The 23,219-nt window shown below is 52.6% G+C and overlaps 1 protein-coding gene across 17 annotated transcripts in view; it reads right to left on the minus strand.

Annotated features, from left to right (window-relative positions):
• Positions 1-9,054: 9,054 nt before the first annotated feature.
• The window catches only part of OBSCN (obscurin, cytoskeletal calmodulin and titin-interacting RhoGEF), a 183,397-nt gene continuing 169,232 nt past the window's right edge, over positions 9,055-23,219 (minus strand). For 15 of the 17 annotated variants that reach the window (XM_053572308.1, XM_053572310.1, XM_053572317.1 and 12 more), the window contains 26 exons: positions 22,695-22,787; positions 21,988-22,174; positions 21,512-21,636; positions 20,964-21,076; positions 20,492-20,660; positions 20,191-20,272; positions 19,890-20,090; positions 19,220-19,280; positions 18,728-18,805; positions 18,212-18,384; positions 17,938-17,964; positions 17,182-17,334; positions 17,064-17,109; positions 16,523-16,600; positions 14,200-16,111; positions 13,395-13,475; positions 12,992-13,102; positions 12,707-12,874; positions 11,660-11,782; positions 11,306-11,476; positions 10,674-10,758; positions 10,332-10,571; positions 10,016-10,239; positions 9,806-9,881; positions 9,447-9,596; positions 9,055-9,294 (listed from right to left, as the gene is read on the minus strand). In XM_053572308.1, the coding sequence (XP_053428283.1) occupies positions 9,117-9,294; positions 9,447-9,596; positions 9,806-9,881; positions 10,016-10,239; positions 10,332-10,571; positions 10,674-10,758; positions 11,306-11,476; positions 11,660-11,782; positions 12,707-12,874; positions 12,992-13,102; positions 13,395-13,475; positions 14,200-16,111; positions 16,523-16,600; positions 17,064-17,109; positions 17,182-17,334; positions 17,938-17,964; positions 18,212-18,384; positions 18,728-18,805; positions 19,220-19,280; positions 19,890-20,090; positions 20,191-20,272; positions 20,492-20,660; positions 20,964-21,076; positions 21,512-21,636; positions 21,988-22,174; positions 22,695-22,787 (5,105 nt within the window). In that variant the 3' untranslated portion in view covers positions 9,055-9,116. The remainder of the gene's footprint in view (positions 9,295-9,446; positions 9,597-9,805; positions 9,882-10,015; positions 10,240-10,331; positions 10,572-10,673; positions 10,759-11,305; positions 11,477-11,659; positions 11,783-12,706; positions 12,875-12,991; positions 13,103-13,394; positions 13,476-14,199; positions 16,112-16,522; positions 16,601-17,063; positions 17,110-17,181; positions 17,335-17,937; positions 17,965-18,211; positions 18,385-18,727; positions 18,806-19,219; positions 19,281-19,889; positions 20,091-20,190; positions 20,273-20,491; positions 20,661-20,963; positions 21,077-21,511; positions 21,637-21,987; positions 22,175-22,694; positions 22,788-23,219) is intronic. The other 2 variants (XM_053572306.1, XM_053572305.1) reach the window with 2 other exon arrangements.

A 23,219-nucleotide genomic window follows, 5' to 3' on the forward strand; every position in this document is an offset into this window, starting at 1 on the left:
ACACCCAGTAAGCCACTGCTTGAGGGTTCTGTTGGAATCAGGGGACCATGCCCTTGTTCTCAGGTCTCAGTCCACACCTAGACAGCCTCTGCTCGCAGGCACAGCAGGGGCTGGGGACCAGTCCTGTCTGCCAAACTCAGTCCACATGGGGCAACCACTCTCCCTCTGTGGGTGCTGTCAGAGCCAGGGATTCTGCACCCTGTCCCACCAGACACAGCAGGAACCAAGGGTCAACACCACCACTGGCTGGGCATAGTCATAACCAGGGGACTGCTCCTCCTTTCACCGAGTATCCTTTTCTTCCCACACCCTCTTTCTTCCCCATTAATCACAGATTCCATTCTGATGGTTGGTGGGCCACACTATGCCCAGTTCTCTCAGGACAAGACCAGACACTCTGTGCTCTGCAGGGGGCAGAACTTCAGACCGCCATGCAAGGGGGAAAGGGTGGACTGGGAGTTTGGACTTGTGGGGGAAAATATCTACTCAATTTTATGCCTAGCAAGGTGGTGTCTAGGTGCATAAGTGGGACCTCCCTAGAGAAAGACACCTGGAGTTTAGTGGCTCTCTCCAGCCAGGTAAAATGAGAGGTCTTTTGTTTCTTGCTTGTTCACAGACAGCCTGCGGCAGGCCCCCTGCTTGGGGGAGGGTTCTCCCATCCTCTAGTCAATAGGCTTTGTACCTGTAATTTGTTTTCTTGAATTCTCGTCCTTGGAGTTACAGCTTGCCAAACTTCTTTCTTGGGTCAGCTCTCCACCTTTGGCTTCATAGAGTTTGATTCCATCCAGTTTTTCTTCCTTTGCTCAGGAGCCTCTTCATTTATCATTTCTTTGTGTTGGGAAATATTCAAATTTCCCTCTAGTCACCTTGTCGTGCTACAGAACACTAGAGCTTATTCTTCCTGACTGTATTTTTGTACACATTAACCGTCCCCTCCTCCCTGCTAACTTTCCTGGCCTCTGGAAACCACCATTGTGTTCTGTCTCGGTAACAACCACTTTTCTAAGCTGCCACACATGAGTGAGAACATGTGGTGTTTAACTTTTTGTGCCTCATTTATTTTACTTAACATATTGCTCTCTAGATTCACCAATGCTTCAAATAGCAGGATTTCATTCTTTTTATGGCTGAATAGTGTTCCATTGCGTGTATGTACCACATTTTCTTTATCCATTTATCTACTGATGGGCACTTAGAGGTTGATTCCATATCTTGGCTCTTGTGAATAGTGTTGCAATAAACATGATATTACAGGTATCTCTTCAACATATGGATTGCATTTTCTTTGGATAAATATCAAGAAATAGGTTCACTGAATCATATGGTAGTTCTACTTTTCATTTTTTGAGGAATCTCCATAGTGTTTTTCATAATGGGTATACCAGTTTATATTCCCACCACAGCGTATAGGAGTTCCCATTCCTCTACATCCACACCACCATTTTTGCTTTATTTATGTCTTTTTAAAAAAATAGCTATCTTTGATGGGGATAAGTGATATTTCACTGGTTTTGATATGCCTTTCCCTGATGACTAGTGAGATTGAGCATCTTTTCATATAATTGCTGACCATTCATATGTCTTCTTTTGAGAAATGTCTATTCAGATTATTTGACTTTTTTTTTTTTTTTAATTAAGACAGAGTCTCATTCTATTTCCCTAGATAGAGAGTGCTTGGCATCATATCTCACAGCAACCTCAAACTCTAGGGTCAGACGATCCTCTTGCCTCAGCCTTCAAAGTAGCTGGAGGAGCCCACCACAATGCCTGCCTAGTTTAGTAGAGATGGCGTCTCAACTCTTGCTCAGACTGGTCTCTAACTCCTGAGCTCAAGCAATTTAGTCATTTAGGCCTCCCAGAGTGCTAGTATTTTAGGCATGAGCCACTGTGGCTGGCCCTGTTTGCCCATTTTTCAATCAGATATTTTCTGTTGAGTTGTTTGAGTTCCTTAAATATTGCAGATATTAACCCCTTGTCAGATGCATAGTTTGCAAATATTTTCTCCCACTCTGTAGGTTTTCTCTTCATTCTATTAGTTGTTTCCTTTGTTATGTAGAATCTTCTTGCTTTGATGCAATTCCCTCCAGTTTTGCTTTTTGTTGCCTATCCTTTTGAGGTCTTACCCCAAAATTCTTTGCCCAGACCAGTGTCTTGCCTATTTCTTTTTTATTACTCACATGTTAACCAAATTATTTCTCTTTAAGGATTTCTTTTCCTTCCTCTTGCTTGGGATACAATATTTTTGTGCATCTCAGGATTTATTTTCTTTTTCACTTTTAAAAAATTTATAATGCACTGTATCATTCAGGATTTTTTTCCTCAATCTGTTCTCCATTTTTAAAAATTCAAGTAAATGGGCTTTTTTCCCCTCCTTTTAGTCATCCTACCTGAACATGTATTTTCTATTCTGTTGTGTCTCTGTACTATAATTTAGCTAGATGTATGTACCTTTATTTTCTAGTTTACTAAATTCTTTTCTTAGGTAAGTCAACTTTTCTACCCCACACCTTGAGTTTTGACTTTAGTTGTGATCGTTTTCTTTTTCTTTCTTTCTTTTTTTTTTTTTTTATTAAATCATAGCTGTGTACATTAATGTGATCATGGAGCACCATACACTGTGTGATCATTTTCTATTTTAGAATTTCTGTTTGGCTCTTTTCAAAATCATCTAGTCTCTCTTCATATGTTTTGATTTCATCCTTTCTTGAACTTTTTTTTTGTTTTAGAGACAGAGCCTCAAGCTGTCACCCTGGGTAGAGTGCCGTGGCATCACAGCTCACAGCAACCTCCAATTTCCTGGGCTCAAGCGATTCTCTTGCCTCCGCCTCCCAAGTAGCTGGGACTACAGGTGCCCACCACAAGGCCCAGCTATTTTTTGGTTGTAGCCGTCATTGTTGTTTGGCAGGCCAGGGCTTGATTTGAACCCACCAGCTCAGGTGTATGTGGCTGGCACCTTAGCCGCTTGAGCCAGAGGTGCCAAGCCCCTTTCTTGAACTTTTTATCTACTGGGACACTCACAATTCTCATAATAACAGTTCTTTGACATCTCAGCCCAATGGCTTGGTGGCTTCTGTCCCTGTTCTCAACAACTGTGTCCCCTTGTACTTTGCAGTTTGGGATTCCACACTTGTATTTGTCTGGTCTTGGTTCCTGGCATTCTCTTAGAGGATTTTTTTTGTTTCTTCCAGTTGTCTAGCTTAAACTGTTCTAGTTTACACTAGAAAATTTGGCAAAACATACAAGTGGGTTCCCCAGGTGATGCCTGTGGCTCGGTGAGTAGGGCACTGGCCCCATACACCGAGAGTGGCGAGTTCAAACCTGGCCCCGGCCAAACTGCAACAAAAAAATGGCTGGGCGTTGTGGCAAACGCCTGTAGTCCCAGCTACTCAGAAGGCTGAGGCAAGAGAATAAGCCCAAGAGCTGGAGATTGCTGTGAGCTGTGACACTATGGCACTCTACCCAGGGCGAAAAAGTGAGACTGTCTAAAAACAAACAAACAAAAAAAAGGTGTGTTCTCCATTGTCTGAAGGTAGCTTTTGGATGTCTAACTCTTCCACACAGTGTAAAACTAAGTGCCCCATGTCTCAAAGCTGTATTCTTCTGCCCTCACCATGCCACACAGGCATCCAGCTCCTTGTCTTTCTGACCCAGAGCAAACCTGCTTCCCAAGTTCCTTCTACTCTTCTCTTCAGACTCTTCTCCTACGGTTGCTTCTGCTCCCAGGAATTCTGCTGTCCTTGGGATTTCTTCTGAGATAAAGTATTCTTGTTGTAATTTGCCTCAGGATTTTAGTTTTCTGAATCAGAAGGGTTATTCAGAATATCTATCCAGCCAGCTGTTGTGTCTGTCTATTCATCCATCTCTTCTGTCTACTCAGGTATCTTATTGCCCTCTCTGTATGTATTTCTATCTTCTATCAGTCATCTAACCATATCTATATCTTCATCTCTATCTTTTGACATATATTTGGCTCTCTCTGTATCTATATATTTTTCTGTTATCCACCTACCAACCTATCTATATCATCTATATTTATCTGTCAAATCTCTTCTATATCTTTATCTCTTCATTCTACCTATCCTATCTTTCTACATTTATGTGTATCTTCTTTATCTGTGTCTCTGTATTTAGCTATCATATCTATTCCTGTCTCTATCCATATCTGTACCTTTCTTATTTGTGCCAATTTTGAGGGTACATGAGAAACTTCGTTACATGTGTATAATGTGCAGCAATCAAGTTAGGGTATTCAGGGTGTCTGTCACCTAGCTACAGTGTACTTTTGTTAAGTATTGTCATTCCGTTCTGCTGTCAGACATTGAATGTGTTCCTTGTATCTTGAATGTTTGTATTCTTTAACTCACGTCTCCTCATCATCCGCTGTCTCTGTTGTCCATCTTTCCATTCTCTACTTCTGTGTGTTCGAATATTTTAGCTCCCACATATGAGTGAGAACATGTGACATTTGTCTTTCTGTGCCTGGCTTTTTCCACTTAACATAATGGTCTCCAGTTCTATACATGTCCTGCAAAGGACATGATTTCATTCTTTTTATTGCTGTATGGTGTTCCATTGTATATATACACCATATTTTCTTTGTCCATTTATCTGTTGATGAACACAGGTTGATTTGCTATTGTGAACGGTACACATATGAGTACAGATATCCCTTTGATATAGTGATTTATTTTCCTTTGGGTAGGTAGCCAGTAATGGGATTGCTGGAATAAATTCTATTCTTTTTTTAGCTTTTTGAAAACTTTCCATACCATTTTTATAGTAGCTGTGCTAGTTTACACTCCCACCAACAGTGGGAGTATGAGAGTTCCCTTTTCTCCACATCCTCACCAACATCTGTTATTTTTTTGTCTCTTTAATAATAGCCATTCTGACTTATCCATATCTCTATCTATTTATATCTCTATTTATCTTCAATCTCCATCTGTATGTATCTATTTATTCTATCATATCTATCTCTCTCTATCCATCATTTGTCTCTATATATCTACCTCTGTTTCTACCTCTCCTATTCTGTCTACAGGATACATACATGTATCTTTATCTTTTAATTTTTATTTTTTGAGACAGAGTCTAATTTTGTCACCCTCAGAAGATAGCCATGGTATCATAGCTCACAGCCGCTTCAAACTCTTGGGTTCAAGAGATCCTTTTGCCTTGGGTTCAAGAGATCCTTTTGGGTTCAAGAGATCCTTTTGCCTCAGCTTCCTGAGTAGCAGGGACTATAGGCACCTAGTTTCTCTCTTTTTAGTAGAGACAGGGTCTCACTCTTGCTCAGGCTGGTCTCAAACTCCTGAGTTCAGGTGACCCACCCACCTTGGCTTCCCCGAGTGCTAGGATTACAGTATGAATCACTGCACCTGGCCACCCATTATCCATATCTGAATTAATCTGTCTCTATAGCTGTCTGTTTCTATCTTATACATGGGTCACTATGAAAAGTTTGTGTTATGGTCCATTATCTCAATTCCAGGAAACACCGTTGATAGTATAGTGTCCTTTCTGATTCACTCATGCAAGTTAGCACTTGCTCACCTTATTGGTGTTAATGGGAGGACTTCAATTATTTATTTCCAGCCATGTGAATTTTATGTTTCTTTATTTTTGTGTATCTCAAAACTTTTGTAGTGACCCACATATCTATGTGTATCTATTGATCTATCTTATCTCTCAGCCCAGTTGCCCAGGGTACCAGCATTGCCACATTCACATGAGCATGACAACACCCATGGATACTTGGCTGAAAAATGCAGGTCTCAGGAGAAAGTCCAAGTGTTTGTACTCTAAATGCTGTTGGCTCCTAATAAAAACTTGAATTTTTATGTAACATTCTATGTTCTGCAGTAATTTTATCCCATGTTAGCAAAGGAAAGCTGAATATGACCAGAATAAATGATTTTCCCCAACATCGACCTAAGAATTCCTAGAGTTGGGAGAATAAAGAAATATCTTTTCTGTTAGTTAGTAATGTTATTTTTTCATTGACAGTTGCTAATGTCATTTTACAGTGCCAGAAATGTGGCCTGGAATGGTCAGTCTCTACTGGGAGATGATTTTGACCCAAAGCCTGGTCATTTTTGTGGATGGCCTCTGGGTATTAGAAAATAACAGGAATCCTTCATTTGCTGAATACAAGATATTACATCTCTCTCTTCCTATCTAACACATAAATGTTTCCAGTGACATTATCAGTAGCTCCATAAATTGAATTATTTTTAAATATCTGATCTATCAATTTCTAAACACAGTATAATAAAACTTCCTATGATTACCAGTTTCATCTTTCATTCCCATAATTTTCTGTGTCCTAAATACCAAGTTATGATGTATTAAGATCATATGAATAACTTGCTTATAATAATACCTAAAGCATATGAGGTACCATAGATGGTAAAGTTTGTATTAGGTATATTTTACCACCATCGAAAATTATTTTAACAACTTTTGGTTTGTGAAAGACCCTGTTAAGAGGATAGGCTATAACATATGAGAAAATATTTGTAAACCACATATCCAGAATACATACAGAACTCTCTGTACTCAACCATCCACTTAAGAAATGAGCAAAAGTCACACACAGATATTTGACCTGACAGGAGGTATAGACAGCAAATGGAACTACAACACGAAACAGACGCTGCATTTGTGGGCTTTTTCCCCAGCAACTCACGGTCACACACAAAGCTGTGCAGGAACATTTATAGCAGCTTTATTTGTAAAGGCCACAAACTAGGGACAACCTAAATGTCCTTCAGTGAATAAATGGTTACTCAAACCATGGTGTATTCATACCATGCGATAAAAAGGAATGAACTACGGGCACGTTCAACTCTCTTCATGAATTTTCAGAGAATTATGTCAGTCCCTCAAAACAAAAAAAAAGCTGATCTCCAAAGGTGACATATGAAATTATTCTATTTATAAAACATTTTAAAAATGGCAAAAGCATACAAATGTAGAACAGATTGTTGTGTGCAGACGGTGGGGCTGGAAAAAAGTGAGTGTGATTATTAAAGGGTGGCTCAGGGATTCTTTGGAGATGGAAATGTTCTCCATCTTGACTACATTAATGTCACTGTCCTGGTCAACAGCCTGTGCTATAGTTTTGTGAAATGTCAGGGGTGGGGTTCAGAACACAAAACCCTAAAACGTGGCACCTTGGTATGCTGAGTACTTGAGGCCAAAGGAAATTGAGAAGGTCATTCCCTGACCTCCCACATTTCTCCCATGGAGGAAGCCATAAAACAATCCTCTGACCTATCTCCCCTCAAAATAGGTCAGACATAGTCCTTCATTCCAGAAGGGTCCTGCCCGATACCCAGAGGCCAAGAACAATCCGTGCAAACAGGCTTTGCCAAGTTACTCCCATCTCACAAGCATGAGGTCTTATTTTTTTGTCCAATCACACTTTTACCCAACTGTCCAGGCTTCACCAAACCCCGCCACAGAAATAGTCACTTTGGGTCTTCCATTCTGAAGTTCCCCTTATCATATAAAACTTTCATTTAAAAGACATGTTATGCTTTTTTCTTGTTAATCTGTCTTTGGTTGGGGGGTGTCAACCATGAACCTTGCAGTGGGCAAAGAAAAAATATCATACTACTTCATGCCCATATCAGTGTTGTGGGAAAATGAATATGCCATTGTGAGATCGCAGAGTAGGAGGGAGAAAAAATCAGTGTTTGGGGCACAGAGCGGGTGAAGGCAGATCAATTTTGAGGATGTTTGGTTTGTAATTTAAATTGTCCTGGATTCAGTAGAATTCAAGGGGAGTTTTTCCAGGAGTCAAACACAGTAGGCTGGAGTACCATGTAGAGGAGACAGGTTCTGGGACAGGTGCATGCCCAACAGGGAGAAGGCAAGCTACAAGACTGTAGTAGGTTCGTGAGCAGAACTGAGGTGGAATAGTCAGCCATTAGGTCCCCCAAATGGGCTGACAACCAAAAGCACAGAGCACCATCTACACCCTCCAGCGGGAGCCCCTCATGAATGAAGCAGGGGTCCAGGAAGTAGGGCTCATTGCTGGTGACAGCAAAGGAGAACACCCCCCCCCCACACACACACACCCTGGGAGTCCTGGGGCAGCTCAATAAGAGGGTGTATGAAGCCCCAACTATGGAACTTGGGCTCTGTGTGGGTGGTTGGATGGAGCATTTATAGAAGCAGGGATATGCTCCAGGTTGAATGTTTTGGGAGAGTGGGAACAATTCCATGATTGGGTGTCAATAAGGAGGGCTGGGAGAGCCTGCTAAGGTGGGAAGGAATCAGTGGTGACTCACTTCAGCCAAGTAGGGGAGGTGTTCGGTCTTGCTTCCATCTGTGCTTAGACACAGGTGTGATGTGGCTTGGCATTGTCTCACAGGGACCTTTCTGAAGTGGGTGTTCTGCCAAAGGGTTTATGTCCAAGAGAAGGACCTTCCTGCCAACTTCCGGATATCCCTGGCTGCATTTCTGTCTGAAATTTCCTTTCTCACATCAAAGGAAACATGGAAGAAAGAACATAAGTTGGAATTTATCAAAGCCACAATGTAACTACATGGTAGCCCTTGGCAAGGATTAGATCAACAGGGGCCTTGCCCAAAGCACAGGCCCTATGTGCCGAATTTCGGAGGTGGCTTGGTTTTTATTTACTAGGGCCATTGTGCCAGCCATTCCAAACAAAGCCCTGGATAAAGCCCTCTCCACCCCCGGATTCTGGCTTGGCACGTTCTGTTTGAGAACCTTAGCTGGAGCACTGTGTATAGGAGACAGGTTCTGGGACAAGTTCATGCCCTGCAAGGAGAAGGCAAATTACAAGACAACAGGTTTGCAAACAGAACAGACTGTGTGCAGTGGTGGAACAAGCACACACAGGTGCAGGAGTGCAGAGACATCCCCAGCACGGAGGAAGAACCTACTCCTGGTTGCACCTTCCCTGGAACACTCAGACCAGGACAGGGAAGGGCTGTCTGGATGGCCCCCCAAACATCGTGCATTGGACAGCATCCTTGTCCTCTTCCGCCAAAGAGAATCAAATAAGGAACCAGGAGACATCTGCCAGGTTTTGCCATTTTATTGGTACCACCATCTGTGCACCTGCAGTAGCCCCACGGGGCTGCTCAGTGCACCTGGGCCAGGCTGTGCCTCTTGTATAGCAGTGCCCTCCTCTTTTCCCGCTCACGCAGGAAGGTGCGCAGCCGCATGGTGGGGAAGGTCACAGGCGTGGGCCTCAAGCTGCCTGGGCCCTCTTCGGTCAGCCATGGGCACTGCAGGCAGCTGGATGCACAGGGGCGGCCCCTGCAGCAGAGCGTAGGTCATCAGCCTTGCCGGATAGGGGTGGGGGGCACGGGGGAGAGAGAGGCGGGCAAGGGGGCAGAGCCAGGCAGGGATGGGGGGAAAGGCAGAGGGCATGGGTCAAGGTGGAGGGCATGGAGCGAGGGGCGCCTCACCAGGGGTGGGCACACAGTGTGCTTCGCAGGAAGTCCACGGCACCCCCGGACAGCCCCGTGTAGCAGCGGCTCAGCTGGACGATCCCCTTGCGCAGGCCTTTCTGTAGGTCACGGGTCCCCTCACTGCTCACTGGGTACTCAGCACTCAACCTGCATGGATAGGGGTGCAGGGGTCTTTGAGGTTACCCTCCAAAGGATGGGGGGAGGGGACTCTGAGGTTACCCCAGGGGACTAGATGGGTGGTGGGGACTCAGGTCACCCCTGATGGATGAGTGGCAGGAACTCTGAGGTAACCCTGGATGGATGAGGGGGGCCTTCCCTGCCCACCTAACATTTCCTCAGACCTAAGGAGGACTCACATGATGAAGGCTGTCACACCAATGGCCCAGATGTCTGTCTGTGGAACAGCTCCCTGGCCCTCCAGGAGCTCTGGAGCTGGGGAGGGGCACAGATGGTAGGCACAGGTGTGTGGGCACAAGTAGTGGGGCAGGACTGGTGGGGAGGAAGCTTCCTCCAACACCCCCAACAGGTGAGGACCCCGCCCCACCCACACACACCCCCACGCGCACCCATGGTCTCCATGTAGTCCTTGAACTTCTCCGAGGGCAGCACCTTCTCTTGGCTGAGGCTCTGGGCACTGCCCAGATCCACGACCTTGAGCAGGTTGTACTCAGTGATGATCATGTTCTCAGACCTCAGGTCCAGGTGCAGGATGCACTGGGCGTGCAGGTACTGGGTGGCACTCAGCATCTGCCACAGGTAGTCCTTCACCTCAGATTCCGAGTAGGAGGCCCTGGGGGCAGATACTGCTCAGCTGAAGGGGAGTGGGTGGGACACGGGCAAGGGCTGAGACCAGGACCCATTGGTGGGAGGGGGGCCCTTCACCTCTCGGCCAGGCAGGGGAGCAACTCTGGCCCTGAGCACAGCTCCAAGATGAGCACCAGGTGCCGGGGGCTGAGGAAGGCCGCATGCAACTGGGCCAGGTGGGGGTGGCGCAGGCCCTTAAGGGCCTCGTATTCACGTAGCACAGTTGTCTTGTTCTCTGGCTGATAGGGGATGATCTTGGCAGCCAGCACCCGCCCACTGGCCTTCTCCCGGCACTGCCGGACCACACTGAAGCGGCCCCTGAGTAAGAGAGCCACTGGTCAGTCCTGGCAGTCCCAGGCAGTGGCTAGGATACAGGCACCAGCAAAACCACCCACCCACCGGCCCCAGAGGCCCCAGCACCTCCGGATCTGTGTCTGGAAGGCAAAGGTCTGTGTGCTGGGGAGAGGCTGGGCTGGCCTCCCCCTGCCACTCTCTTCTTCAGAGGCTGTGGGATGAGAAGCAGGTGATGGGGGGCTGAAGGTACAGTCCTGGCCCTCCCCACCTGCCCCATTACCTCTTCTCCGGTGCTCTGACTAGTGAGCCTTCTTTGAGGCTCTCACCCCTCCTTCCTCTGGCCACTCAGGGGGCAGAGAAGGGGGCACAGCAGGTGGAACAAGCCATTATGAGACAGTGTATGCCTGACAACAGCAGTGAGGAACACTCAAGGATATACTGTATCTATTGTGTCACCTTAGCCCTGCCTGAGCCCAAAGCAGACATTAATAATCAACCCCAGCTCTCTCCCACCAAATCCCAGGGAAGTTGCCAGAAACACTGTGTGTAATAGTCTGGACTTGTGTGTCCCCCAGCAGCTATGTGTGGGAGTGCAAGTGAGTAAAGGGGACTGACAAGGATCCCCCGACTATGCAGTTCTCAAAGCCCAGGAGTGCTTTCTCTCTACTAAAAGCCAGTGAACAGCTGAGACCGTGGCTGGGAGGATGCACATGCCCAGTGCCTTGTCCATCCACTGCCAGGCCCTGCAAGCGTCTCACCCAGATGGCTGGGTCCTCCCAGGAGGACCTGCTCCGAGGGGCTGCTGTAGGGGCCCATTCCCGCCTTGCTGACACACGCAGTGCGGAAGGTATATGTGCCACCCCGGGCGAGCTTGCCAGTGAGATAGCAGCAGTCAAAGACGTCAGTTGCCAGTGTGGTCCAGCTGCCACCTGAGACACATGGGAGCCTGTGAGGGGCAGCCAAGGCCTCTCTGTGCCACGTCAGGAACAGAGAAGAGGTTCTTCCTTCCTTGAGGCTGCCCATGGGCATAGAACAGACTAGGCAACTCCCCTGGGAGGGGTGGCCAGGGCCTGGGGTATGCCCAGGAGGCTAGGACATAAAGGCCCTTGTACCTTCCAGGCTGCACTGCACGATGTAGGTCACAGGGCCATAGGATTCCACAGGCTTCCAGACTAGCAGAACCCCATCCACGTATACCTCCCCAATGTCCGGGCGTGGTGAGGATGAGGGACGCTCTGCAAGAGGCCACTCAATGGTCAGTGGATCCAGGGCAGATCCCCGCTGGGTCCTGCCTCACACCCTCAGCACCCTTGCCAGGATTCCCCAGCCACCCCCACTCCCCAATCCCATTCATTTGGGGGTCTGGGGCCTGGTGCCTTTCCTGGTAGAGACTCAGGAGTCTGCCCCACCAAGCACCCTCCCCTCTCAGGCTGGCCCCTGTGCCCCTGTGGCATGCCCAGAACCCCATGGAGTGTCCCAGGCCTTGGTTGGAGGGGTGCTGGCCCACCTGCCAGGCTTTGCCGGGTCTCCTGGCACAGGGCATGTGGAAGTCAGCCAAAGGCTCAGGGAAAAGCTCTGCACCCCCTGTCTTGTCTGCCCCAGAAACACACCCTGAGCACTGCATTTTGAGCTTGAAGCTCAATTTTGATCAAGCTATAAAACAGGAAATAACCACCTCCTCCATCATGGATGGGCTGGAGGCATGGGGGTAGAAACCACATGCAAAGATGGAGCAGTGGAATCGGTGCCTAGGAGAGCTTAGTTCTCCTGGGCACACAGACAAACTGCTGGGCTTTCTGCCAGGGGTGGCAGTGTGGACAAGCAGGCTCTGTTCCAAGCCCATGTCTGCCTGTCTCCTGGGCATGCTGCTTCAGCCCAGATAGGCTCAGGGCCTCCCGCCAGCCCAGGTCAGCCTGCCCCATCTGATCTCTGAGTCACCTTCCTGCAGCCCTGGCTGCTGTGTGTAGTGCTCAGCCCCATCAGGACCAAGGCTGTCCCAAGGGGATGCAGACACCCCAGTGGTCAGTGCATGGGCACTGATGTATCCCTGGGCAGAGATAGCCAGCTTAGGCCAATTTAGAGAGCTGGGCACAGTCTCCAGGCACCCCTGAAGCCCAGCCTCCCTGGCTCAGTGGGAACCTCCAGCATAACCCACCCACCTGCCTTCCGCAGGATGCCCGTGGTGGCTGCTGTCCCCAGAGAGTTGCTTATGCTGCAGGTGTACATGCCAAGGTCCTCAGTTGTCACCACCAAGATGGTCAGAAGCTGGAAGTTCTTGAGAGTGGAGGAGATGAGGACACGGCTGCTGCTCTCCAGGAGGACCCCATCTATAACAGGACAGAATGGGCCTCAGTTTCCCTCCACATGGTGACAATACCCTGTGGGGCCTGTGGTGACCACGGCCTGCTCCATCTTGGCCCCTGGCTCCCAGGACAGCTCATTACCTTTGCTCCAGGTGGCCTGGGCAGCTGGCTGGGCCGATACCTGGCAGGCCAGTGTCACTGACTGGCCCAGGACCACAGTCTCATCAGAGAGCTCTCTTAGGAATGACGGTGCTGAGGAGAGTATTAGTAAGCCATCAGGGGTGACCTTCGGGCCCCAGTGCTCAGCCGACCCCACAGTGGGGATGCTGCGAGGGGCCCCACCCATGTCTGTTCAGCCCATCTTCTAAGCCACTACTTCCTCCAGGAAGCCCTCCAAGACTGCTTAGCCTGCCATGCCTGCTGAAGCCCCTTATCTGGGCAGAAGCCCCCTGGAGTGCAAGCTTGCCTCACACTGGTCTGGGTACTGTGGCATGTGGAGGCACGAACCTGGGAAGCTGGGAACTTCTGTGGTGGGCCCACTCACCTCGGTCCCTGCTCTTCAGACCCAAGAGCCCCAAGGAAGCAAGGCCTGGCTTCTTCCTGGGGGGCCCCTCTTTTTCCAGACCTGCAGGAGTAATGAGCCCCAAGGAGGAGATCAAGTCAAGAGGGCTGGCCCCTCAGGGAAACACTAGCTCCCTCCTGCTGTAAGGACCCTACATAGCCATGCTGTCACTCACTCCCCAGATTGCCTGGCTGCAGGGGAAGGGCTGGATCCCCAGGGCACTTTGTAGGAAAATGGAGAAAAACATGCTGAGCCAGATACCCCTTCTGTACCCACAGCCTGGGGTTAGGCAGGGTCTGGTATCAGGATTAGGGAGAATAGGATCAAGGAGAGTCCAGGGTCAGGCAGGGTCTGGGGTCAGGGAAAATTTAGGGTCAGGCAAGGTCTGGGGTCAGGAAAAAGTTTTGAGGTCAAGCAGTGTCTGGGGTTAGGGAAGGCTTGGGGTTAGGGGAGGTTCAGGGTAAGGGACAGTTTAGGGTCAGGGCAGGTCCAGGGTCAGGGCAGGCCCAGGGTCAGGGGAGGTTTTGGAGTCAGGCAGGGTCCAGGGTCAGTGAAGGCTGGGGTAAGGAACAATTTAGGGTCAGGGAAGGTGTAGCATCCAGGAGGGCTGAGGTCAGGGAGGACCAAGGATTAGGAGGATCTGGCCCCATCAGATTTTATTCCCAGGAGTGCACACCCACAGCTATAATAGGTCCCTCAGCCAGAAGCCCAGTGGTCTCTCAGCCAGAAGCCCATTACAAGGCCTGGGAAGGGGACTTCCTGCCATCTCCCAAGGGTAGGGAGTCACCTTCTGGCCTGCCCTTCAGGATCCATGAGATGTGGGCCATAGAGGCCTTCACCCTCTGCCGCAGCCCAAGCTCTGCAGACTCCTCCAGGGGTAGGTACTTCCCAGGGAAATGGAAGAAACTACGGGTTGGAGAGGACCACTTGCGTTTCTTGCCCACAGCAGCTCGGGCCTCCATGTCCTCCGGCTCCTCTACAATCTGCAGGCTTGGCGGGGGGCCCGGCTCACCCAGCCAGGGCCACGCAGTCTCTGGGAACTCTGCCAGCCCCTCCCCGGCCTCCGCCTCGGGGGAAGGCGGCTCCTGCTCCACAGGCTTGGGGACCCTCCTGAAAATCATGAACTCGAATGGGAGGTACTTGATGTCATACAGGTCTGAGAGGTTGAGGTAGGCAGGGTCCACCTCAGAAATGTCCAGGGATATGGTGTCGGCCGCCTCTGCATCACCTGATAGGTCTCGGATCTGCACAAGGGACACCTCCCCAGTGTCCTCCCACTCAGTTGGCTCTGGGGAGGCCCGGGAGGGAGACCCACTGGCCTCTGGCATGGGCCCTGCACTGGCAAGGGGCACTGGACTCTCAGCCCTGGCCTCGTCTTGCTCTTCTGAGGACTGGGACACAGCCCAGGCCATCCTGGCCCACATGGGCCCCTGCCCCAGCATGCCACCTGCATCCCCGCCAAAAGCAAATGTGCCGTAGCCTGACACCCCGGCGTAGCCCCCATGGCACTCCAGGGAGAACTTCCGTGTGGTCGCCTGCTCCTGAGGCCTCTGCAGGGTAGGCGTTGAGTCTGACAGATTGCTGGTATCCTGGGACAGGCCCTCATCATCCAGAGAGGAGCTAGACTGTATGCTCACCTGCAAAGTTGGCCCTAGGGGACTGGAGGGGCTGGGCTTAGGCTGCCCTGGAGGAGAGATGTCATCCAGCCCCATCTTAGAGTCTGGCAGGGGGCTTTCTGGCATCAGGGGCACTGGGAACTCTCCCAAGAAGGGACTCGAGGGTACCAGGCATGGTCTGGGAGGGAAGGAGGATGGGGGGCCACAACCCTCTTGGGGGGCAGAACTCTGCTTGGGGTGACACAAAGAACTTTCACAGGACATCCCCTCTTGAAGAGCAGAGCCTGATTCACCAGCAGTAGATGGCAATAGCTTGGGCCCCTGCACGGACCCTTCAGGATGTCCTGTCTCCCGGTCAGAACCCCAACATGCCAGCCCTGAGGGGGCCTGGGGTGGACACTGTCCCTGGTGGCAAGAAGAGCTGGCAGTGCTCAGCAGGTCATGGTCCAGAGAGCGGCTGCGGCCAGGGGCTTCCTGGGCACCAGAACTGGGTGGCTGAAGGGCAGTCTCAAAGGAGGCGGCTTTGGCCATTAGGGCAGCCTGCTCCTCCCCTGCGGCCTCCTCCTCCAGCACGCGGTGTTCCAGCAGAGGCTCACGCAAGCCAGGCAGTGTCCCCGCAATGTAGCCACTCTTCAGCAGGTGCCGCTTGCCTCCTGAGGCTGGAGCCCCACTCCCCAGGCCCTCACCCCCCGCTTGCTGGTAGAACAGGCTGCGGATGATACTGTGCCTGGGCACGCGGCCTGGGGTGCCCTGTGGTTCAGCACCCAGAGGCAACATTGGAGCAGCTGGGGCTGTGGCCGTGGTGGGCACACAGGTCTCTGCCTCCTCAGGCAGGCTCGCTGAGGGCCTCAGGAAGCCCCGGGGGTGCAGCAGCGGTGAGTGGGTCACCGGGGAGGGTGGCAGTGACTTGGCCCGGGCAAACGGGGCAAGCTCATTGTCAGAGGAGGAGGAGGAGCTGGAGGAGCTGCTGGCATCTCCACGGAGGTGCCGGGCCACTCCAAGGGAGGGGCTGTCAGGCGGGCCCTGCAGCAGCTCCGGGATGGAGCGCATCACCAGAATGGACTTGTAGCTCATCAGAGAGCGCTGGGGACCATGGAGGGAAAATGGACAGCAATTCAGGTCAGGGCTGACTTGCTGTCCATTCCCCGCCCCCCCCACCACATGGTTCCCAGTGCTGGTCAGGGTGGGGGCTGCCCACAGGGGAGACCCAGGGGATCTGGGGTTCTCTGCACCCCAGGGCTCTGTCACTTTGCTCTGCTGCCACCCCTCAGGGTATGCAGGGGATGTGTGTGTGCACCCCTTCTCTGCCCCACCAGCGACACGTTCCCTTTTCGCTAAGCATCACTCAAAGGAGCCCAGTCCCTGAACAAAGAGCACCCCGGGCTGTTTCCCTGCACTCTTAGGCCTAGAGTTATTACAAAGCTAGTCCTCTGGGGCTTCAGTTTCCCCTTCACTGGCCTCCAGCAACCCCTCCTTGAGGAGAGCACACCTCACCTGCCAGCGACTTCGGGCCAGGAGGAACTTGAGCTGCTTGGTGTTGATGAAGTGGGCCTCATCTGCGGGAATGGATTTCTGGAGGCAGAAGGGGGCAGCCACGTTGTGGGGAGACCCGGAAACCCTCGGGGGCCCTTCCTATGATGGAAGCCCTGCTGAACCAGCTCTCCACCCTGAGATTTCTCTGGGTCCATGACACTATGGCCCTCACCCCAAATGCCTGGGTGGGGTCAGTCAGAGGTCAGAGGTCAGAAGAGATGACGACTCCCTGCCTGTGACCTCTTGGCAATTCTCCCTGCCTTCTCGGAGTGGGGGGCAAGGGGATAAGTGGTGCACTGAAGAGCTGTTCCACTCTGACAGTCCTAGGACCCCCTTGCCAATCCTCAGGAACAAATGTCTTGGAGCAGCCCAATGAGCACCCATCTCATTTGGCTGGGGGATAACAGGCCAGGCCCCATAGTTCAGGCAGGCCCCTGCCCCTCCTGGCCTCAGTTTCCCTCCCTGCATAGCATGGGGTTAAACTTGAGCTGGGCCAACTCACCAGGAACCAGGGATGGGCCAGGCACTGGGAGGCGCTTGGCCGGGCCCTGTAAAGAGAGGAAGGCTCAAGTCAGGTTGGTCCTTAGGGTGGGGCAGAGAAGGGGCAGGTGTGCACTCACTCTGGGGCCCTCTGCAACGTGGCCCTGATGAAGTCCTTGGAGTCCTCGCTGAGGTGGGCGGCCATTGGGCTGCTCCAAGACACCCGTCCCTCCAGAACATTCAGGAGGGTGGCACGGTCACTCTCACCCGCAAATGGGGATGAGCAGGTTAGACTGAAAGCAAAGGGACAGTCCATCCCTTGGATAAGGCCTTGACTGGTGCTAGGCTTATAGCACTTAAATCATCCACTCCCAAGAATTAAAGCAGTGTCTCAGGTTCGCCCAGAGGGATTCAGGGTCAGCTTGGAGCAGGTCCCCAGGCCAATCCTGGAATGGGGAGTATAAACTCAGGCTGGGAAAGGGATCAAGGGTCAATGTGGGTAGGCACCGGCCTCAGTCTGAGGTGGGGGTCCAGCCTCAGACTGGGGCAGGGATCAGGGTCAGTCTACATAACCAGTATCCTCAGGAAGCAGTAGGCAGTATGAGGGGACACTGGACAACCCCCTCACTCTAAGGTTGTGAGGCTGAAGGACAACCGCCTTCAGCCCTCTGCCTTGTGACCTGGCATAGCTCCACTGATTGGATATTGTGAGATATCCCGGGCAGGAATCTCTTTTCAGAGTTGGCTGACTGCCTGTTCCCAAAATAGCTACCCCTCAGGTCCTGGGTCTCTGCTCCAGGGAGTGGCCAGTGGTGTGGATGGACTCCATGGGCCCACAGGGAGAGGTCTGGGGTCGGCTTTTGAGGAGGCAGCTGATGGAGGTAGGAGAAGCTCACCTGAGGTAGGAGATGACTCCCATGGCCCTACAAGACAAAGGCACATGCTGTGAGTTCCCCTGGGCCTAGCCCACAGGCAAGGAGTATGTATGAGGGGGTATGAGCATGGGAAGCTCACAGCATGGGGGAGCCCAGGGCTGGAGCAGAAAAGCAAGGTTCAGAGAGGACCATGCTGCCTGCCAACTCCTGGGGCAGAGTAGAGGCCAGGCCTGGGTGGCTCAGGGAAAGGCTTCCCAGGGACGTTGCAGCCCCACTAGCCAGGCCCTCAGCTCACCAGATATCGGAGGCCTTGCTCACGGGTCTCTGCTCAATGATCTCAGGGGAGACAAACTCAGGTGAGCCATACTGGCTGTACTGTGGCTCCGCTGGGGTGATGTTTTGGGCAAAGCCAAAATCACAGATTTTAATGTCTTCCCGGGCAGGATGCACCATCAGGATGTTGGGAGGCTGTTGGGTAGAATCGGGGAATGGGGGAAGTCTGTGCCATAACAGAGGTGATTTCTGGGGCTGGTAGGCCTTGGAGTGGGTATTCAGGGGTCTGTGAAGCCAGTGTGGGGACAGTGGGGAGCATGCTAGGCAGGTGTGGGCACCATTTGGGGACAGCTTCTGCCCCATCAGATCTCCCCAGCTGAAGGGGCTGCTGGGAAATAGTGAGGACCCTGGAGGCAAGCAAGCCCTGTCAGGGAGGCTGGGCATGGTAGGGCCTGCACCCTCCCAGCCTGTGGGCCCCAGGGTCCCAGCTGACCTATGCTCCAATCCCTGGGGACAAGGGAGTGGGGAGCATAGGTACCTTTATGTCCAGGTGGAGGACGCCATGGCTGTGCAGGTAGTGTAATCCCTCCACCAGCTGCTGGATATAGACCTTGACCTGTGGCAAAGGCAGGTGCTCAGGTGAGAAAGCCCAGCCTGCCCCGAGGGACTTGCAGCTCCTGGGACAGATCCCACAAGGGCAGGTCCCCTGCAAAGCCCTCCTGAGCTTTGTGTGCCCCAAAGCCAGGGGATTCTACAAAGATATACAGGGGGGTGGGTACTCGGTGAGAGGAAAGGCAGGTTTGGCCTAATTGGCCAGGTGGGTCACTGGGGCAGGGGACAGGAGAGCCTTGGGCAGGGTGGGGTTGAGAACAGGACTGAGAGCCGAGACACCCCTGGGAGCAACAGGAGGTCCCTAAGCTGGGGTGGGCTGCACCTGGGGCTGTGTCTGAGGCACAAGTGGATGGATGGGGGGGGGTCTAGGGCCAGGTGTGCAGCTTTCAGAGGGTCAGCAAGTGGGCAGTAAGGTCACCTCAGCCTCCGTCACCACACTCTTCTTGAACAGGCGGTCCAGCAATTCCTCTGAGGAGCACCTGGGCTCTGGTCAAGGAAAAGCAGCTCTGGGGGCTCTGGAACCCACCCAGCTCCCAGACATACACACTCACAACGAGGCAGCCAAGACTGTGGGGGTGTTTGGTCTCCGGGGGCAGGAGGGCCAGATGGCAACCAGCCCTGAGGAGAGGCATCCTGACCTCTGCACAGAGCCCATGTCTGGCACCTACTATCCAGGAAGAGTACACCAACTCAGGGACTGGTGAGGATAGCACCAGCTGACAAGGGCCAGCCTCGGCAGGCAGCTCCTCTCCTGTCTCTAAGAGGCTACTTGCAGAGTGGGAGGGGACCTCCAGCTACGTCCACTGAGGACCTCCTGCATTAGGACCAGCCCAACACTGATGGTGATCCCATTTGATGCCCCATGAAAGAGAAGAACCAAATCCCTGACCTGTGCTATATGAGTTGCAAGAACACGAGCTGTTTGTTACGCAGCTTTGCTGTGACAGAAATGCAGGGATACTGCACTGACAGCTGTCATCATGACTTGGCCAGGCCCAGGGAACCTGCAACATGTGGCTCCTCTGAACCCTGGTCTGGGGCCTGTCTGCTCCTTCTTGGACCCTCTGGGGGCACTGAGGGCAGGATATAGCTCCAAGATGAGAATGAGGGTCTTCCGGGTCTCAAACTGGTCCAGGAGCCCGGTGACCAGTGGGTGGCTTAGCGTGCCCAGAATGTCTCGCTCCCGGTATGCCTGGACCCGAGTTTTGCTCCGCAGGGGGATGAACTTGGCAGCACACGAGATCTTGTTTCCTTTGTGCTGTACTCTTTTTACAAAGCCAAACACCCCCCTAGGATGGAGGGAAGGAAGGAAGAAAGGAAGGTGGGGTAGAGTGAACACAACATACTGGGGAGTCCTGGGAGTCCAAGGTAAGAAAGCTGGGGCAATACCTTCCAATCTCCTCTTTGACCTCATAGAAGGAGTGAAGCTTCCTCCGGTGGCTTTGCTTCTCCAAGTCAGGCTCGCTGTCCCCTACAGAGATGCAGTCAGTATGGGCAGAGGTGACTGTGCTGGTATATGCTACCCCCAATGCTATGATGCTGGTAAGAGCTGCTCCCTGGCCCCAAGACTACGAGACTGCACCCATGTGGGTGCCACCCCCAGGGACAGAGGATGCTGCATGGAGCCCAGAACTGTGCCTGGCCAGCCCAGGTGCAGAGCCTGTGCCCTGGGAGGGGTCAGCCAACTCACCTCCATGGACCAGGAGCTCCGCCTTGCAGAGTACCTGGCCACCAGCATTCTGAGCCATACAGGTGTAGACACCAGCATCCTGCCAGGTCACGTCCTTCAGCACCAGAGAGTATGTGTTGCCCTCCTGCTGTTGGCTAAGCCTGGTGCTGTCCGCCAGCTGGACACTGTCCTAGAGGGACAGGACAGGTAGGACCACCATTAGCCCACAATGTGGGGCCTAGCACCTGCGACTCACCCCACTCCTCATAGAGTGTTGCTTCCGACAACTGCTGTACGTCCAGCCCCTTATCTAGCCTGGAGGGGACATGGGGGAAATGCATGATGGGGACTACACAATGGGGATCTCACAACCACCCAACACTCACACCCCCACCAACACATGTGCACACACTCACCCAAACACATGGGTCCCTCTCCCGGTCCCCAAGGGCCTTCTACGCACCCTACCACACCTTGCCTGGACCTGTCCTACCTTGTACCAGGTCACCATGGGCTGTGGGTTGCCCTCGATGACAGCTTCAAACTGTGCCGTGCCACCTGCCTGGAGTTGCATATCCTCGATGGTTACCTGCATGGATGGGGGCCCTGTGGGAGGGGAGGGAGCTTTTGGGAGGGGTTCCCCCAGGTGCATGGGTGGTCAAATTACACCTCAGGGCAACATAGGCCACCTCCCTCCCAAGCAACAGCATCCCCTCTCCTGACTGCCCAGGCCTCTGACAGGTGGGAAGTGCTTCCTTCAATCTAACCACAGTCTCTTCTCCTTTCATTTCAGCAGGTCAAGTGGTCAGGAGGACTGTCAGGCCACAGCAGGCAGAACTTGCTAACTTGGGCTGTCATTTTGGGGACAGGATCCTGGGGATGCCAAATTCACTACCACTTGCCTCTCCCTGGTAGAGGATTCTGGCCCCTCCAAGGGGACAAAGAAAGAGGTTGCGGCAGAGCTTAGCACATACGTCCTCCAGCCCCAGGCATGGGGGTGTGGAGATCATACAAGTAACCCAGCTGGGTTCGATCCCGTACTTGTGGTGCCAGTGTCGATGGCCCGGTACACGTATGTTCTCTGTGTGGTCTCCGTAACCACATGGCTGTGGACGTCCCAGAGCAGCTCTCCCACACCTGCTGGCAGCCAGGATGTGCCCTCCATCCTACGGTGGGGAAGCTGGATGAGCCTCTGCTTGGCCCCTGAACTTCACCGGCACTGAGCTTCCTGATAAGATGTGGGGGGAGGGGGTCCCTACTACCACTTGGTGAGACTGCAGCAAAATGTTTTTGGAACAGGATGTACAGATGTGTGCCCTACCCTTTTGTGAGAAGGGGACTGCCACACCTCTCACCCCAAGGGTGGCCTGTCCTTCCTGCCCCTGCTCTCAGGCCTGGGTGGCAGCTGGCAAGGAGTGAACTGGGGCGCTTTGAGACCACCCCTACAGAGCTGGTGCCCTTCTGACGTTCCCTGGAGGGCTCCCCCAATGCATGACCCTGCCAGCTGAGGAGGTTACCGAACAGGCACTGTCCGTTCCTGTGCCCCAGTGCTGGTCTCCATCTGCTCCAGGCCTTCATGGGGGAGAGGCGGTAGCACCTTCAAGCCCTCGGCTGGTGGAAAACTAGAGACCTGGTGGGACCTAGGGGCTGTCCACCTTGATAGGTCTCCCACATCACCAGGCACAGCAGCAGGCTCCAGGAGCCCTGCAGCCAGAGTGGTGAGAACACAGTAAGGTCCACATTCCCAAACCCAAGTTCCCAGACCACAGCACATCAGCCGCCCAGCAGAGCGCAGATGCCAGGGCACCCTCCCACGCCCTGCCTGGGGCCACCAACCAACCCTGAGGCCTCCATTTGGGCCAACAATGGGATGGGATGCAGCAGCCTCTGCCCACCATGGCACACCCTGGAAGGCCAGAGGAAACGCCCCGACCATGCAAGCAGGCAGCTGTCTCAGCACCATGAATGCATGGGGTTTGATAGTTTTCTCAGCATACAAGTCATGGCAGGAGGGACTCAGAAAGCCAAGGTATTGTCTGGTGAGGCTGCCCAGAGGCTGCAGTGTGGGACCCAATGGTGACCCACTCCACCCAGTAGCCAGGGGGAAGAGAAGAAACGCCATAGCAGACTGGTTAGAAAAACAGGGCTGAGGACAAACCCCAGCAGCCCACAGCATATATACGGTGCAGGGCAGGGGTTTCTGTAGTTAAAAGCATACACTAACTTTGGATGGGATCAGAGGATGGGAAACAGTGTCCAGCGCTGGGAGTGGGGCTCGGCTGATGGAGGTGGACTCTTATTTGCTCTGCAGAGGCAGCTGGCAGGATAAATATACATGAGGATTGTGATGGTGACTGTGATCTGCCAAGGACAGGCCAAGAGGCAATCGGGGTGGGTTTGTCTGCTCGGCTGTGTGACACCAGGCATTCAGCCCATGGGATGCAGCAGGGCACACCCCACCCACAGCAGCAGAAGGGAGAGTGAGGCGCCAGGGTTGGTTCTCCCGGAACCTCACCCCAGCCTCCACTCTTGGTCATCAGCTCAGGTCCCTGCAAGGGTCTCAGAATAAAAGGTACCACTTCCTAGGGCCTGAGAGGGACACCATGCTCCCCCACCAGCTTGTGGACCTAGCCTTGCACTCAGCCAGCACCATGATGGGACTGTGTGGTCCCAGGGCACCCAAGAGGGAGGAGCCTATGTTTGTCCAGAGCTGTGGGCCACTTGTGGGTGGGGAGCAGAGCCAAAGGAC

Source organism: Nycticebus coucang, chromosome 20, assembly GCF_027406575.1.
Source record: "Nycticebus coucang isolate mNycCou1 chromosome 20, mNycCou1.pri, whole genome shotgun sequence".
In the NCBI taxonomy this organism is placed as follows: domain Eukaryota; kingdom Metazoa; phylum Chordata; class Mammalia; order Primates; family Lorisidae; genus Nycticebus; species Nycticebus coucang.